General features: G+C 39.0%; 1 protein-coding gene across 1 annotated transcript; it reads right to left on the minus strand.

The window, feature by feature from the left end:
* Nucleotides 1–10,433: 10,433 nt before the first annotated feature.
* Nucleotides 10,434–11,210, minus strand: LOC138945049 (protein NYNRIN-like). The gene has a single exon (XM_070316230.1). It carries the CDS (start codon nucleotides 11,208–11,210, stop codon nucleotides 10,434–10,436), a length of 777 nt encoding a protein of 258 aa, XP_070172331.1.
* Nucleotides 11,211–19,252: the final 8,042 nt, after the last annotated feature.

A 19,252-nucleotide genomic window follows, 5' to 3' on the forward strand; every position in this document is an offset into this window, starting at 1 on the left:
AAGCAGTGGTATCAACGCAGAGTACTCGATACGTTGTTTTCGTTCTGCAGACAGGTCGGAAGAACGTCATGTCCGAGGATACGAGTCGATTCGACGATTGCAAATTGACCAACGTGAAACTCTATCTGAACTCGGAATGTTATCCGTACGACGATATGAATCTGGATTTCGATAAAAACAGATGGTCGATTTTGTACGACTCGTATCAACGTTTCTGCAAAAAGTATTACGGATACGAGTATCTCGAACCGAGTCTCACCGTCACGCAATTTTTACGTAACGGTCTATTCGTGATCATCGATTGCTCTCGACAAAACGAATCGGTCAAAAGCGCAACCGTGGATGTGAGATTGGAATTCGAGTGTAAGGAGAACGTGCCACCGAATACCACAGCGTACTGCCTCATCATACACGACCGCGTGATTCAGTACAACCCGTTGACCAATGTTGTGCGCAAAATCACCTAAGGGGAATGAGACGATATAAAATCTATAATACATCAGTATCAATCGCAGTCTTGTTCTTGACGTGTTGATATAAAAAAGAAAAACGTTATGTCTGTACCAACGTTTGTGGACCTACAAGGATTCTTCGTCGGGATGAAATTTGTCGTAAAGGAGGTGGCGGTGCTGAAAAAGGGGACCGTTCTGACACATTACATTTTTACATACCCCCTACCATGGAATCTCCTCACGAAATCCGACAAATCCTGCGCTTCCTGGCTGATCGCGAATCATCATGGATTACGATGGGAAGATGGAAACGTGCCGTACAGCATGGCTAAACGCTTGATTACATCAGCCGTGCTTGGAACAGAAGAGGATGACGAGACATCGACTCTCGTGTACGTTAAGGGATGCCAGAAACGGGAATGGCTGGTGGATTTGCTTGAGAATCTTGCGAGAGAAAATTTAATCATCGAGACTTTGGATGCTGATTACGAAGATATTGAATCTTTAAATAATCTAGATGTTACTAATACTATACGATGCGGAAAACATGTTAAGAATTGCGCATTACAGAATGTATTAAAAATATTTAACTGGTGGTCGCAATACCAAAAAAAATTGTAATATTTTTATAAATAAAATGTGTAAAAGTATTTAATGTTTTTTTTTATTTCTTATTCTCCCCACTCCTTTCCTCGCGAGTCGTTTCTAAGAATTCCTTTTAACGTTGGCCGTTTCCCCTTCTCCTAAATTTTCAGAACAATAATCTCCCATCGCATCATACGTTGACCGTTTCCCCTTCTCCTAAATTTTCAAAGCAATAATATCCCATCGCATCATACGTTAACCGTTTCCCCTTCTCCTAAATTTTCAGAGCATTGATCTCCCACCACATCATACTTTTTAAACATAAGCGTCACGTATATTCGATTAATTTTTATACGATCAGTGTCGCATCAACCGCTAGTACCAACGGTTCACTTCTCATAACCGAGAGACAAAATGTTCTCCGCTGAAGGAAGCACCGGCAACGGTTGCAAACGCGCGAATTACTACGTTCCACGAGACGAAATTAAACCGTGCAAGAAACCACGAGATGAAGTTAAGCCGTACAAGAAACCACTTGATTTGTAAGTATCACAAATGTTTTATATATTTTTTATATATTTTTTCATATATGTTTTTTCCATGCTATTTCATATTTTTGTATTTTTCAGATGCGATAAACCACGTATTTTGGTACGCAGATTTGCTTTGACGCGCACTGCTTATAAATACTTGGATATCGGAATCAGCGTTGGAATAACATCTTACATGGAACTGCATCTGGGTGATAACCGAGGCAACCGAATCGTTTTGTCTGTCGATACATGGGAATCGCTAATGCTGAAACGAGCGGACATTGAACAACTTGTACAGGCGCCTAATCATGCACCGATATGGATTACCGATTTAACAATTGAGATTGTTAAAATAAGTGATGCGAGTGTTGTCAAACTTACGTTGCGCGATTCTTGCTTGTACATGAAATCGTCAACTATATTTTTCTTATTCGAACTCGAACACTGTGTTAATCACGAATATTTGAAGCTGTGCGGGAATCTAGAAGCTGTAAATGAGAGTTTCGATCAATTTGTTCGGAGTTTGCAAAGTAGTATGTTTGGCTCCGAGAGAGATTCTGCGGTTAAAATCTTGCGCGAAGTCTATGATAAAACATCTATCATAGATTGCGAACTATTAGCTTATGTTGTGGATGAAATTTTGTCTGAAACCTTGAGACGGGGTGATGTATGGTACTATAAATAAATAAATATGTTAAAAAATGAAAAAAAATGATTATGTATTTCTTTCGCTTCCCTTCCTTGCATATCCTCAGTACAAACCGCGCGCGATCTTAAGGTACGATGCCGTAATGCGTAGGAGAAGGATGGCGCGAGGCGTTCGCATGAGCGCGGTAAAGGGATAGCGTTCGTAAGTCGGTGCGATAAGTATAGCGTTCGTATGACGGTGAGTATGAGGGAGATAGCGCGAGGCGACCGCATGCACGCGTGTGGGAGAAGGACGGCGCGAGGCGTTCGCATGAGCGCGAGATATGCGCGTGGATGATGATGATGCGGGATACGGCGTTCGTAAGGCGGTGAGTGTGAGGGAGATAGCGCTAGGCATGCACGCGTGTAGGAGAAGGATAGCGTCCGCATTGGCGTGGGAAAAGGATACGTTCGCGGGAGAAAGAGAGATAATGCGAGGCAAGCATGAGTAGGAAAAGGAAAGAAGAAGGTGCAGAAATAATCATTTTATTATATATAATAATGTTTATTTTACAAAACGTGTGTATAATACAAATGTGTGTGTGTGTGTAAATTATAGCAGCCAAACATCGGCGCTAACCTTATCATTTTTCTACGAAATTTAACAATGCCGCACGTGCAATAATCTTTCTACGAAATTCAACAATGCCGCACGTGCAATAGTGCAGTATGAGATGATATTTGTTTATAATGTTTATAAATTCTCGAGCAGCCGGACATCGACACTCGCCCTTTGTAATACACCGCGCTGCGGCGTCGTACCTTCGCGTTCCCTCTTCCCCGCGGACCCCGCGCCTACCGTTCCGCCGCGGTCCCCCCTCCCCCTCTCCGCGGACCCCGCGCCAACCGTTCCGCCGCGGTCCCCCTCCCCCTCTCCGCGGACCCCACGCCACCAAAATCCCCCTCCGCCCGCGTGACGTCATACCCCCCCGCACCGGTTTCCCCTCGTCCCTCACCCCCCCTCAGAGGACCCGGCTTAGAACACGCCTAGTATTACTACTGATACCCTTTCACGAGCCCCGGATCCCGACCGAGTTATCCACGACCGCCTCGCGAAAGCGGTTTATTACAGTTTTATATATCGAATTAATTTTAATCAATATGAAAATAATTTTTTTATTCGGTTAGAGAATATTCATTTATAAAGATGCGCATTTGTTTTTATTATTCCGTGATATTTGTAGCATGCATGTATGTAAGTATGTATGTGTAACGGGGTTACTTTTCGCGAGTGCGTGGATGAGCTCGGTCGGGATCAGGGCTCGTGAAAAGGTGAGACACACGAAAAGATTTAGATATTGTCTTTATTTGCCTCTTTCGGCAATGGTCGATTTACAATAATGAGCGTGCGGCGGATGGTGCAACGCGCTAGATATAATGCGCGTAGATTATTCGGTGCGCGATGTTCGATATATCGAACCGCTTACAATATTCGTAAAACCGTGTTTATTTTGACGGCACGCGAAACGCACAAGAAATCGGGCGCGGTCGGTCGGCGCGTGTACGGCAAGACCGTGTTTATTTTGACGGCGCGCGAGACGCGCAAGAAATTGGGCGCGGTCGGTCGGCGCGTATACGGCAAGGCCGTGTTTATTTTGACGGCGCGCGGAATATAATGAAATATTAGGTGATAGGTATTTCGGCGCGGTGATTATAATTCGCCAGTATTAATAGGGTTTTGATCGTTGTCGCGGGATTAATCGCGTGTTCCCAGTGGTAGGGGAATGCGAGCGGAGATCGAGTACCCTCGACCGGGCGGAGAACTCTCCGTCCCTGCTTCCGTTCGCGGAGTTGAGGATAGCGTGGCGGAGTCGAGAAGACTCGACGGGGCAGCGAACTCGCAAACCCACGGTCCGGCTGGCTGGAGCGGTCGGATGATAGACCGTAATCTAGGAGAGCGGCGAACACTCCGCTCTCATCGAGTTAGTCGGATTTGTGTCAGGAGTTCGGAGACTGCACGGAAACCGAGAATGCTCGGCGGAGGCTGCGAACACGTCAACCTCACGTTCCGTCGTTGCTGCGAATTTCAGGATCGGTTCTGGTACGGTATCTCGGAGCGTACTGCTCGAGCGGATTCAGGAATCGTTCTGGTAATGAGATGCCGAAACGCTGTCTTTTTATACCCGAGCGTCTATCGGTAATTGCGTCGTTCGCCCCCGGGTGGGGATAACGACGCGTTGTTTTCGGCGGGTAATTACGGTAAACGCGTCGCTTCCCCTGGGCGAAACGACGCGGCGTTTCGGCGGGTGACGCTCGGGATCTTCCGGCAGCGTTCGGCTATGCTCGGTCTTCGTCGTAACGGCGGCCGTATAACGGCCGCATGGTTGTTTATCACAACCGCGGTGATTGAAGTATTAAAAAGGGCGCTAGGCGCCTCTACCACTGCCCGGCTGGTGTTCGCTGGGCGGCAGACTTCCGGCTGGCTACGTGCCGGATAACGATGGGGGGTGCATCGTTACATATGTATGAATATATCGGGGAATAAGTCGACTGTACCATGCACACATACATGCAGGCAGGCACACGGCACACGCGATCATATCAGTGCGCGGCAGATACTCAGTCGCGCGTGTGTGTACATACGCGTAACAAGAGATTACCGCAAAAGTACGCTCAACTGTCATAACGCGTTATAACGCGTTAAATATAAAAAACGAGTGTTATGTTTTGTAGTGTGGTTTTAATAGTGTGTCCCCCCACATACTGGGACGAAAATATAACTTTCGAGAGACGCTTGCCCGCAGACATTTCTTAAAAAGAATAAGGGTCAAAAAGTTAGTATATTTATATATCATAATTTTAGAAGGAATTGTTTTAATGTATACTATATATTAATATGTTGTAGATATTATTTAATTTTCTTTCCATGCAGTCTATACAAAAATATAAATATGATAATATAATATTATGTAAAAATATATCCCAATTTTTTTTTAATTATATCTTTAAAGCAATTCCTAAATAGAAAACAACATAACGATTTTTATATAAAAAATTGTAATATAAAATTGATCTTCAGATCGAATTTAAAATGACTGTTTACACATAAACATACATGATGCATATATAATGCACATAGTATTAAATACTCATATAGTATTTTTATTATAAATAAATGGACAAAAAAGATATGGCCAAAAGAAGAAAAAGGAAGAGAGAGAGAGAGACAGAGAGACAAAGAGAATAGGAATGAGTAAGCAAGGGAATGGCTGTAAAACGATGTATCGATAGATAATTCACATCAGTCACTAGACATTAGTGAGCATAAAGTATTGCTACAGAAAAAGATATAACTATTTCCTTTTTTTTCTTACTTTTAGCACTTGTACAGATACTTGCTCAGTTACACTCATATCTTTTTTCTCTCTTTGTCCATTCTTCTCTGTCCATCTCTTTTTTATCCGAGCATACTATATATGTGTTATATATTATCTGTATGTGTATATATGTTTGTGTATATGTAATAGTAACTTCAAACTTATTAAAATATAATTAATCTTTTGCTTATTTCGTTGAAAATTGATTATATATATTTTGCAATAGTAGTTGTGTCATAGTAATTAGTTAACCAGAGACGATCAATTCGTGAGCTAGTTCTTGAAAGAAATATTTTCCACCAAATGCGTTTTGCATGTGCGCTTTAGTTGAAGAATGTATCCCAGAAGCGATCAATTCGTGAGCTGGTTGTCGAAAGAAATATTTCTCACCAAAAACATTTTACATATATGTTTTGTCGTACATTCGGGATATGCTAACTGTGAAAGCCGTTCAATTTCAGAGCCCAAGGTAGCCTCATCTTCCCCCAACTTTTGCTTTCTGTTTGTAAATTGGGAATAATATGACTGTGACAAAAATCCTTCCCCAAACCGCAATTCTAATTTGGATTTTAATTCCGCGTAATCGAGATTCTCAATATTAATGACACACTCTAATACTGCACGCGCCTTTCCTCTAAGACATGATACGAGAGCGACGCTTTTCGCAGCGTCACTCCACCTATTTGCTCGCGCGATTAACTCGAACTGTGAGAAAAACTCCCTTAGCGGAACAGTCCCGTCAAAAATATCCGGCTTTAATTTAAAGCCTAATTCCGTATTAATATTAATTGAATTACGCGCGTCTCTCTCAAAATTAGGCGTAACATTAGGCATAAAATTTCTGTTCATAGAGCGACTTAGCTGGTTGTTATCATCCAGCAGACGAATTCTCTGCTCCATTCCACGTAACGCTTCGTCGCGTTGGCGTAGTTGTGCCTCAAATATAGCTCGCTGCTCATCGTGTTGGCGCAATTGCGTCTCAAAATCGGCTCGCTGCTGCAATCGCTCCTCGCGTAGCTCACGGATCTCACGCATTGCTGACTGAAGCGTAACCGTTTCCAATGATGGTCCCGATGTTGTAGCCGCCGTTGAAGTCAGACGACTCCTCTTTCTCGTCGTAACTCCTGCCGTCGGCGAATTTTCCTGTTCCATCTCCATTTTTATAGACGAAAAAAACACACAATTCTCCAGAAAATCGTCCACTCCGTTGTATCCCGGACGAGCCCCCAAAATGTTGCGTCCGCGGATCGAAATCGATATAACTCGAATCCGCGTGACACAACCGACACTCGCGTACCGCAAGTAAATAATTAACACTCCTTTGAAAGAACGAAAGGAACTTTAATATAATAACACAGAACACTATTATACAAGGAACACAGAACAATAACGGTTATCGTAATCTCGAATACGTCTTCCCGGAATGGCATCCGTCGCGAGACTCTAAGATGGCCGATCTCTCTTCAGATGAACGCCGTTGTTTAACAACAACCCTTAGCAACGTTCTCCCGGAGACGGGTACAGCAGATTCAGGAATAACGGTCACAGACGACCCGCAGGGACGCAACACTACTCCCCCTCTTCAAGATTGTCGTCCCGACAATCAATGGTAGAAGGGCTCTTCTAAATTAAATGGGTTGATCGTTGTCCTCCTCTTCCAAGGCGTTGACTCCAGGGTGCCTTAATGACTTCCTGCTCTATCCTGAGCTGCTGCTACAGGTTACCGAGCGCCATTATTTATCGGCCCCAATCACACACCCTCCAGGAATATACAGGATATTGCCATCGAACCCGCTTGACAAGAATATCCAATGTCGACTCCAGGGTACAAAAACGGTTTCCTGCCCTACCCTGAGCTGCTGCTGCAGGTTACCGAGCACCGTCAAAATCCAGAACCCAATCGACTTCGATAAATCTTGAAATTGCAGTAGCTGTCCCCCGTTCTTCGCCTGATTTCCGGAAATATCCAATGCTGCCGTATCTCCACATCTCAACATAAGGGAGCGAATCTTCGGACAAGAGGGGGGTAACACCCGTGGACCCACCATCCTTCTAAGAGGACACCTCAAGTCCCTGTCTCGGCATTCGCCCTTCGTCCCACGGGAAAACCACGGTAAAAAACCGGCGAGAGACAGAGTCTTCAATGATGGTCTTTGAAGAACAAATTTCGAATGAAGATTCTATAAAACATCTTCTTCAATTCCTTAAGAAAAAGAAACAGAAAGAAAATTAACAAATATCAAGTAACATAAACCATAAATCGGGTCTCGGATGTGATTTAAATCTGTCTTTCATGATACGAAGCTAATCGATCTAAATGAACTATTTTATTTCTATGCCTTCTAGACTTCCGGATACAATAAACAACATCATTAAGCTTCTTAATTATTTCATAAGGACCTTCCCAATTGTTTTGTAACTTGGGAGACCTACCAACAATCCTACGAGGATTAAACAACCAGACTTTCTGTCCACACTCAAAATGAATTTGACGAGCCTTTCGATCATAGTAAGCTTTTGCTCTTGAAGACTTCATATTTAAGCGTTGCCTAACCCTATCATGAATTCTATTCAATTTTTCTTTTAGTTCCGTCACATAACTTTCTTCCGAAACATCCACTCCAACTTCTGGAGGACTACCACGAAGAAGATCTAAAGGTAGTTTCAAATCTCGACCAAAACATGATTCGGCTGGAGAAATTCCTGTAGGCTCGTGTTTGGCTGACCTATAAGCTAATAAACACATTCCTATCCAACGATCCCAATCTCGTTGATTTTCCGCAACAAACTTAGCCAAATAATTTATAATTGTTTGATGCTGTCGTTCGACCAAACCATTGGACTGAGGATGAAATGGGATAGTTCTGGTCTTTTTAATTCCCAATAAACTTGACAATTCGTGGAAAACACGAGAATCAAAATTCCTCCCTTGATCGGTGTGTAATTCTGAAGGTACACCGTATCTTGAAATTACTTGTGTTACGTCCTGGCGACTCCACGATTCCTTCCTACCGCAATGTTGCGGCAACGATAATCGATCGGTGATAAAAATAAGTCGTTCAGTAAATAGAGCATCTTGCGCCACGTATTTCTTTAAACATTTAGTCACTTATCAATATCAATATCTATGAGGAACCGTGGGAAAGACGCGAGAGACCGGTGACGAAACCGCGCCAGTCGCCTAAAAATAAATAAAAATCAGTAGATATCCTCGAAATAGAATTTTCCAACGGAAGAATAAATTGATATCAAAAAGATAATAAAATTCCCTCTAAGAAAATATCCGACAAACGTAACTAAATCAATAATGATGAAACTCATGTGACGACATATCCAGTAACGATATTAAGACCCTTTCTAATCAGATCACGTGCGCAAGGGAAATCTAATGCTCAACTGATATCGAGATCACCAATCGACGATCACCACGAGTAAAAATTCGAAAAGTAGGAGAAACACCCCGCCTAACGAGGGCACTGGCATAATTTTTAATTCGTTAGAGACTTGGAAGATTCCCACTCTTAGAAATTAGAATACACCCCTAAAAAAGAGATATAAAAAGAGGACCCAAAGGGCCACTCACAGTCTTACTTAGCATCTGCTTACCACTTCATTTACTTAACACTTGATTCATTCTGTGCGTGCGTCTTCAGTTAACATAAGTCTCATTAAGTGCCGTGGCACCGCGAAAACTACAAAAAATTATACCAGTGCACTCATCGCCTGGCTAATCTGGAACCCGGCAATCCGGCACATTAAGAGACTCCACACCTTCACCTACGAACCAAAAAGTAAGTCACATTCGTCCAATTTAATTTACGCTATTAACCCTCGTGAGATATAACGCATTACGTATATTATATTAACGCTGGTTTTCATAGTGAAAACCAGATCCGGCAGTCCAAGCCAAACAGTCATTCGCAGGAGTCTGAGGACTCGAACGTCGGTAAAATGCCGATTCTGCGCTACTCGCAATAACAGTTCAACAACAATATCTGTTAGACCCACTCTTCCCCTCTCGCCTAACTACCCCTCCCCCAGCTACTCCCCAATCTACTTCCCCGAAGTCACCGAACTTCCGCTTTCCCCTCGTTCATTCTCCTCTCTATCTACTGTCCTCCTTAACAATTCACCCCCAACTTCCCCGCACCTTTCAGAGTCGGAATTCGACCAAGCGATAGAAGAGTTTTGCAACGAATTGCCCGACCTGGAAGCCGACTCATCTTACCAAGATTAACCAAACCTAAAAATTCCCCCTTCTCTCTTTCTCCCTCCTTCATACCGCATCCTCTTTCTCACTCTCACACATACACATACATGCTTTAATTTTTTTTTTATTATTAAACCTACATTGTATTAACCAGTCAGAACCTAAAATTTAACGGTAGAGACTTTCCCTCGTCATTCTGACTGATGCCCTCCGTACCATTGTAACACCCGCGGAGCGATGAGCTCAACCACACACAATCACTCACACTCACACGATAATATAAGCACTTCCTACATATATATTATATATCATGTATTCGAACTTTTGTTTTTATAATGAATAAAATTATTTTTTTTTTCATTAATTAAACATTTCTTAACCCCTCTGTCGATCCCAGTACGAAGATCGCACTAGGTCCCATCCCGCGTAAAAGGGATTAAATTCCCTGACCGAAAAGGGACCACCGAGCGAACGTCTGAATAAGCAGCGTAATAGCGATCCGAACGGTCGTTTACCTGCTTTGCGGACCTATCAGTTCGTTCGACCCGATTCCGAACGCCACGAGACGTTTAACTTCGGGAAAATAAAAGATAGTTGTTGCGCCCTTCCGTCGACTCATCCTTCCTCGAGTCTGGACGTAACACTTGATTTACGCAACAGTATTCGCCCTGAAATTCTTCAACGGAAAAGCTTCGACCCATTTGGTGAAACAATCAGAAACAACTAATAAGTATTTATTCCCTGTAGAAGATGTCGGAAATGGACCCAAAATATCCATTTGCATTCTCTCAAATGGAACTCCAGCGTTATAAATTCGTAATTCAGATTTCCCTTTATCAAAAGGTCCTTTTTTAGCAATACAAACGTGACAAGACCTGCACCAATTTTCAACGTCCTGCTTACAGGTGCCCCAATAAAATCGTTTTCGGATCTTTCCCAAGGTCTTGTTCACTCCGAAATGTCCACCAGAAGAAGAATCATGAGCTTCTTCCAAGATCTGCCGAATTCTCCTTTGTGGAACTACAATTTGAAAAACAGAAGTCTGTAAATTAGGAGATTCCCACTTCCTAAATAAAACACCATTTTTTAAAACGAGAGAATCCCACTGCGACCAATAAATTTTGGAAAACAAATTTTCTGAAACAATTTCCTGCCAAGAAGGACGCTGATCCTTTTCTTTTCCAAGTAAGATCTTCGCTATCGCCGGATCTTCTAATTGATCCTTCCTCCAATTTCCTAAATTTTCCAACCCAAAGACAATTCTTCCAACGAATTCCTCCTTTTTCAAATCAATTTTGTTGCAATAGTTGCAATTGATTTCTGCACAAGGGCGTCTCGATAATCCATCAGCGTTCCCATGAAGTTTCCCTTTTCGGTGAACAATTTCAAAATCATATTGCTGGATTCGCTCTAACCATCGCGCCATTTGTCCTTCTAGATTTTTGAATGACATCAACCACCGTAAAGAAATGTGATCAGTTCTAATCACAAATTTACGTCCGTATAAATAGTGATAAAATGACTTCAATGAATCTATAATAGCAAGAAACTCTCGTCGAGTTACACAATAATTCCTTTCTGATTTCCCCAACACACGACTATAATAAGCAATAACTTTTTCTGAGCCGTCCTGAATTTGAGATAACACTGCGCCAATACCATGGTTTGAGGCGTCAGTATCAAGAAAAAATTGACCTTCATTCCTGGGAAAAGATAAAATAGGAGAGGACATTAAATGTTTCTTTAATTCCTGAAAAGCTGATTCGCACTGTTTCGTCCACACAAACTTTGTCAAATTCTCGGTCAAAGAAAATAATGGCTTAGCTATTAAAGAAAATCCCTTCACAAATTTTCTATAATAAGAACAAAAACCCAAGAAACTACGTACCTGCTTCTTGGTGCGAGGAACTGGCCAATCCCTAACAGCAGAAATTTTCTCAGGATCCGTTGTCACTCCTCCTTCAGAGACAACATGACCGAGATATTTAATTTCCCTTTTGAAGAAAGAACACTTCTTCGGATTCAATTTTAAATTGGCAGAGCGCAAACGCAAGAAGACTTGCCTCAAATGGTCCAACATCTCCTCGAAATTTTTACCGAAGATAATTACATCATCTAAATACACCAGACAAATCTTGGATAATTTTCGTAAAACCTTTTCCATTAATCGCTCAAAAGTGGCAGGGGCATTGCAGAGTCCAAATGGCATACATGTAAACTGCCACAAGCCATTTCCAATTGAAAATGCTGTCTTCTCTTTATCTTCTGAACGAATTTTCACTTGCCAATATCCGCTCTTCAAATCTAACGAAGAAAACCAAGAGTTTCCGGATAACTGGTCAAGTATATCATCAATCCGAGGCATTGGATAGGAATCTTTTTTAGTCACGGCGTTTAATTTCCTGTAGTCGACACAAAATCTAATCGTCCCATCTTTCTTTTTCACCAAAACCGCAGGAGACGCCCATGGACTTTGTGATTCCTCAATTACTCCTTGACGTCTCATATCCTCAATAATTGTATCTACCTTTTCCCGCATTTGTAACGGAATTCGTCGGGGAGCCTGCTTAATTGGATTAGAATTGTTCACATTAATTTCATGCGCCTCTCCATTACAATTTCCAGCCACTATTTCCTCTGAAAATATATCCTGAAAATCTTCCAAAAATCGAGCAAAAATATCCTTCTGTTTACTTGAAAAATCTTGAGATTCCTTTTGAAAGAGTTCTTTCAAAAATGGAGGAACTTTATTTGTACAATCTTCAATGCGTGAACATAAAAACTTTTCTTTTTTCTCCACACTAGGATTGCCAAAGATTGGCTCAAAAATGTTTTCCAAATTAACCATGGACAGAAAATCATTTCCCAATAAACAATCTTCAACTATATTAGCGACAAAAACAGGAAGTTCTACAGAACATTTTCCCAAGCTAATCATCACGATTACCTTGAATTTTACGGGGACTTCTTCCCCCGTGGGATATTTCAAATGAAAAGAATTATCAAGTGGGATTCGCCGCTTAGGCATTCTAACAAAATTACTCCTGATAAGAGACACATCCGAACCCGTATCAATTTTAAAATTACACAATTGTTCATCAATAAACCCTTTAAAATTAAACAATTTCTTATTATTAGTGCCAATATTATTGCTAACATTTTTACAATTACATAAATAACTCTGTAATTCTATTGGGGCTCCTTGTTCTCGCGTCGAACCTGCCCCGAACAGCTCGACAAAATTCAGTTTCCCCCTTTCTTTAAGAATGGACACTCCGCTCGAAAATGGCCTGAGCCTCCACATTGCCAACATTCTTTTACAAATGTTTTATTATTATTTGTGCCAGAACTTTTGTAAAAATTTTTATATTGTTCCTGTTTTTTTTCTTTAGCTTTATCGCCAAAATTTCCAGAACTTCTTTTATTGTCAAATTTGTTAAAATTATTTCTATTCCCGAAATCAAAATTCCTTCTTCTAGCGAAATTATTGTTATTATTATTATTGTTATTGCCAAAATTGAAATTATTATTCCGTCTTTCAAAATCGCAGGGACGCAACAATATATTTTAAAATATTATAATATATTTAGTTCAATTTTCTCGAACTGTACTGCATAAATTGTAATCCAGCAAATCAAGATATGATTGTTATACATATAACATGTACATAATTAAAGTGTACATATATTACATCTATATGTTATATGGCAGATATATTCGATGTTTACTGGGTATATGTATCATATATATATATATATATATATATATATATATATATATATATATATATATATATATACGTGCATACATATATATATATATGCACATAGAATCTATTGGGGACATTTTTTCGAGCGTGCGTATACTTTGGAGACATTTCGATAATTTGTGGATTGGTCTAAAAAAATCTTAGAGATTTTTCGCATACTTTGGGGACATTTTTATTCTTGTATCATACGTATATTTTAGGATATCAAATTTATATGATTTTCATTGCATAGTGGCGTCATCTAATAGCATATGTCCTCAAATTATGCGTTGACTATCTTTCATTTATATAGTGAATTTATGAATTTTATTTATTATTAACATGAAAGAGAAAACTTATTATGTGATTAATAAAAATTAATTTTAGTTTTATTACTGATTCTCTTTCTCCTTCTCTCTCTCTCTCTCTCTCTCTCTCTCTCTCTCTTTCTTTTTCTCTTTTTATCAAAATACAGAAAAAATTTTTGATATAATTCTCAAATTATTAAAAAAAAATATATATATATAGTATTTATACAAGGTGTCTGATAAGTAAGTGACCAAACGAAAGGTGGAGGTAGATTGGATCAAACTGAGTCGAAAAGTCCTGAACCATTTTTTTTTATAACTCTTAATAATGGAATTATTATTGAGTCTGGTCAATCAGCGCCGACCTTTACGCACGTCGATGAGCTGTGCGCCTGGCAGTATGCGGCCAGACTTTACTCAATAATAATTTCTTTATTAAGCGTTATAAAAAAAAATGATTTAGGACTTTTCGACTCAGTTTGATCTCCACTTTTCGTTTGGTCACATACTTGTCAGAAACCCTGTATACTGGGTGGCCCATTTTAATCCATCCAGTCGAATATCTTAAAAATCAAGCCCGGAAGAGAAAAATGTTTCAAACAAAAGTTGTGTGGCTTCAAGGAGGCCATAAGATGGTGACAATGATTTGACCATGCAAAATCATTTGAAGATCATGTGAAGGTCAACTTTAAAATCTTAAATGGAAACCCCCATTTTTTATTTAGTATTCTTGTAGCTGACATCGAAGGCTTTCCAAAACACTATAATAAAGTATTTTTTCATTAAGTACTTTTTGAGTTATTTTATATTTTAATCTGACATATTTTGATATAAAAAATAAAATATTTCGTAAAATATTCAGTTTTCAATAATTTTATCGTAATACTTCTATATACAGAATAATAAGACAAATTAATTAGTGCCAAAAAAAACAAATGATTGTTTAAAAAAATACATTGTAAATAATTTTCTTAAAAACAATTTTTTTTTATACTAATTGATTTGTCTCATCATTCTGTACATAAAATGTGGGTAAGGTATGAGGGATAGGAGATCTATCGCTTCAGGATTCGCTGTAGGATACTACCCAACTTATCCTACTTGTAGGTAGACAAATGAACGAGTCGGTTTTTCAAACATAATATCATACATTTATTCTTTCTACGACAATGTATACACTAATAACGGAGATTGTACGTATAAGGTTTGTTGTTATTATTAAATAAGGGCTTCCGTTTGCCCCCGCATCTCTTGGTTTGTGTCGCCGCGTCTACGTAGATTTTGAGCGGGCTCGTTTGCGTGGTGATGCTCTTTTTCATAGGCGTCCTACGTAGTGGCGGTGGAGGGTATCACAAAATCGGAAGTGTGATACTCCGTAACCGCTCGATGTTAGGGGTTACTGGCCGATCCCTCCTAATTCTTGAACCGGAGCCCGCGGGGCTGGATGTTGGCGGGCTAGCGCCGAAGAGGGCCTGTAGCCGGCCTTGGTCTTCTTTTTCCTCCGGGGGCCAGTGTGACCAGAAACAGGTCCCGCGGCTCACGGCTCAGCAATGGAGGGGATAACGCACACAAGCGCGAACCGCGTACATGTGCGCTCTGCGCTTCGGTTAGTTTCGGAGAGTAGAGAAGAACAGACATATGTTTCCGTCTTCTTCTCACTTTCTACCGAGCTGGCAACGATGGTTGCGTTCCGATATTCACTGCCAGTACTGAAAATCTATAGTCCACGTCACGTGCACTATAGATTTTCAGTACTGGCAGTGAATATTGGAACGCAGCCGAAAGCAATGTTGATTGCTTGGCTTATTACTGTTGTGCCTCCGGAGAGGCACGGTAGTTGGGATCGTTTGCCGGAAGGAATTTGGGAATTCGGGCTCCGCCTGAGAACTTTATTTAAATAATTCGGACACTTTCCACATTAAATAAATAGATTAATATCAGATTTATTTGTGGTTTGGTTTATTTACAATGTTCCCGCACTTTCGCTCGCGTCGCGTATCACGATAACGGTTATCTTAACGTGCGCGTGTCTAGAATCGAGTTTCGGTCTCGAGACTCGCCTCTCGCTTCTTCGTGTATATTTCTGCCGACTGCGTGGCTATTTAATATTAAAATAATTATTGATATTCGTTTTGACACTCGCGGTTGCTAGAGATATTACTCGCGTAAAGGAATAAAGATTGCCCGCGTAATATTAATTAATGATCAAGACTGCCCGCGTAATATTTATGGTAAAGACTGCCCGCCGTTCGTTAGCGGTGGGCCTTTTTATTAACTCCCCTTGGCTTCCCGGGAGGGGGTCGTTTAGCGACAAGGCTGTGTGTCATGTCGCTTGATTTTGGCAATCTCCGGATGCAAGCTAAGAAGTTCTAAGTAGGACTTCTTTGCTTGCACTTTCGCAATTTCTTTATTCCTTTTTATTTCGCTTTTAAGTAGGACTTCTACGTTGCATTTTCGCAATGTCCTTCTTCCGCTTGCCCTGATTTCCGCGTTTTCGCAATGAAATGATTGCACGGTCGCTCGGGCTTAGCGCGTGGCTCGCGTTGTCAGCGCTTTGTTCGGTCAACGCTCGTAACGTGATCTGTGCTTGCGTTACACGTTGAGCAATCATATAAAATAATATGTATTTAGAATAATATATTTAATAATTCGTGTATAGCCTGTTCGGGCTATAACATTACATACGATAGCGTTAAATGTTTTTCTGACTCGTGAACTTTTTATTATGCATATATGTATATATATATATATATATATATATATATATATATATATATATATATATTATATATATTGTATACATTTTATTGCATTTTATTTGCTTTTGCAAATAGAATAGAATGCAATGTTAAATAGATAAAAAAATGCAAAATTTCATAGTTTTAATATTTTCTGTATCTTACTGCATCTTTAAATAGATCTACTCTAGTTATAAAAAATAATTCAACTGAATATTATGCATTATATTTTGCTAGATTTACTTAGCCCGATTTTTTGATTTCACTTATTTTTGATGCTAATATTTTAAGTTTTTTTCCATGTTATTAATAAAAAGATAAAATATGATTTTTGAGAAGAGATAATATTTTTGATAGCGATTAATTTTTGTAAAGGACTATTTTGGCTGGAGAAAGATATACTTAACACTTTTTTTACATCTGTGATGTCTTTTTTAGACGGATGTTCTTTTCTAGGCATGTATCTTCCCAGTAAGCAATTTGATAACAAATTGTTGCCAAATTGGCATCAAATTCGCTCAAAACTTGGTAACAAATCCAGTGCCATCTGTGTCCGCATTAAGCTTGTGTTTTGGTGACAAAGCTTGTTGACATAACCTGACAGCAAATTGACGGCAAAAACCGAGCAAAGCTTGACATGATTTGATGTCAAATTGATGGCAAAAATCGAGCAAGATCTGCGCAAGACAATCTGATAGCAGATAGTCAGCAAAAACCGAACAAATTCTGCAGCTTTTGGCCATTCATATAAAAGTATATATTTAAATAGATTTAAAGCCTTAACCCTAAGTAACAAAATGATGATAAGTTTTGGTCATAAAATGACCATTAGATAATTAGACATTATATAAAATCATATATTAATATGTTAAAACATATAGGTAAATTCAAATAACTTAATTTATAAAATTAAAGATCTTTTTGGACAGAAATTGTTTGAATAAGTGAAAATCGAACAATTATCTGTCCGATTTGCCAAAAATCAATTCAATATCTGAATTTCCTCTATAAGAATTATGTCAAAAATTGAACTGATAGAAATATATATATTATAATATTATTAGCATTTTGTAGGCTTTATATACACTCATGACAAGAATTTGAATACGGGTATAGATAATGAATAACGCGCCGCATAGCGATAAGCGACTGAACTATTTTATAACACTTTGTAATAAGCTGCAGATTTTGTTCGGTTTTTGCTGCCAATTTGCCATCAGATTGCGCACTCTAGATCTTGCTCAGTTTTTGCCGACAATCTGATGTCAGTCATGTCAGCAAGCTTTGCTCGGTTTCTGCCGCCAATTTGCTGTGTAGTTATGTTAGCAAGCTTTGCTTGATTCTTGCCGGCAATCTGCCAGCTTAATCGGTAATAACAACTCTTGTACCAAATTTGTAGCCTTTTTGCTGACAATAATTTGTAGCAAGCACTTGGCAATATCTGTTAGAAGAGACCTGGCTGACTGGGTTTATTCCCACTCCTTAAATAAAGGCAAATGCTCGGTCTAGATATACTATGACCGGTATTCATAGTCCGTTTTTATATATCCAAGATCGTCTTAAATGTGATCTTGTGTCATCTTAAGATTTCATTCAACCAATCAAATGGCCGCATAACATCTTAAAATTGTATCTTAAGACAATCTTCAATATAAGAATGAACTATGAATACCGGCCTATGTCTATGGTAATAATATTTGTATATACGGACCTAGCAAACGTTTTAACACCGAAATATTCAATGAAATCCAGAAACATTCAATGAAAGCCATTTGGAGTAAAAATTCCAAATGGCGATTACACTTGCCCAAATTTTAATTTCGATTTTTTGCTAAAAATAATTAATATGTAAACAAAATAAAAAATAAATAAAAAAATAAGTAAACAATTAGCAATCGAATAGCGTTTTCAAAATTATTGAAAGTGTTAGGGAGAATTCACACCTTGATAGAAAAGCAGAAAAGCAGAAACCAATCAGAATTCGCGCTGATAGTAAACAGTACATTCTGCTTTTCTAGCGCGAATTCTGATTGGGCTCTGCTTTTCTGCTTTCTGCTTTTCTGCCAAGGTGTGAATTCTCCCTTAGTATGACAGCTGATTTCACGAGGTTGGAAACAGATTTTCGATAATCAGTCTAACAATAAGCTTAAAATATTTTAAAGTTATGCATTTTTATATCAACAATATCTTTATAAAGTCATTAAATAGTAACCACATCTAACTCTTATAATTTTTTGTATAAAAATATTTAAAATCAAATAATATTCTAGATTGTTTTTGAAATAAAAAAGAGACTAAACAATAATTATATATAAATATTATAAATATGATAGTAAAAAAGAGAAGATATTATAAGGAAAGAGAAGATATTATAAGGGAATGACAAAATGATAAATCGGTGCAACATTCTGATCATACAGGTATATCATTTATTTATTTATTTAATCGATTTTCTCGCAGTATATATATATATATATATATATATATATATATATATATATATATATTCATTCATATAGCTCATTTTTCGTAAATCAGTTACAAGTATTATAGTCTATCTAAGGGTATAAGTAAAGTAAGTTACAGGCTCTTCACAGTATTGATTCTATATATTGTACTATGATGATTAAACTTTGTATCTACAAATATATTATCTCGTATCTCATATGTATAT

Source organism: Polyergus mexicanus, unplaced genomic scaffold (genome assembly GCF_030449975.1).
Source record: "Polyergus mexicanus isolate NDT 795.1 unplaced genomic scaffold, iyPolMexi1.0 SCAF_3, whole genome shotgun sequence".
Taxonomy (NCBI): Eukaryota; Metazoa; Arthropoda; class Insecta; order Hymenoptera; family Formicidae; genus Polyergus; species Polyergus mexicanus.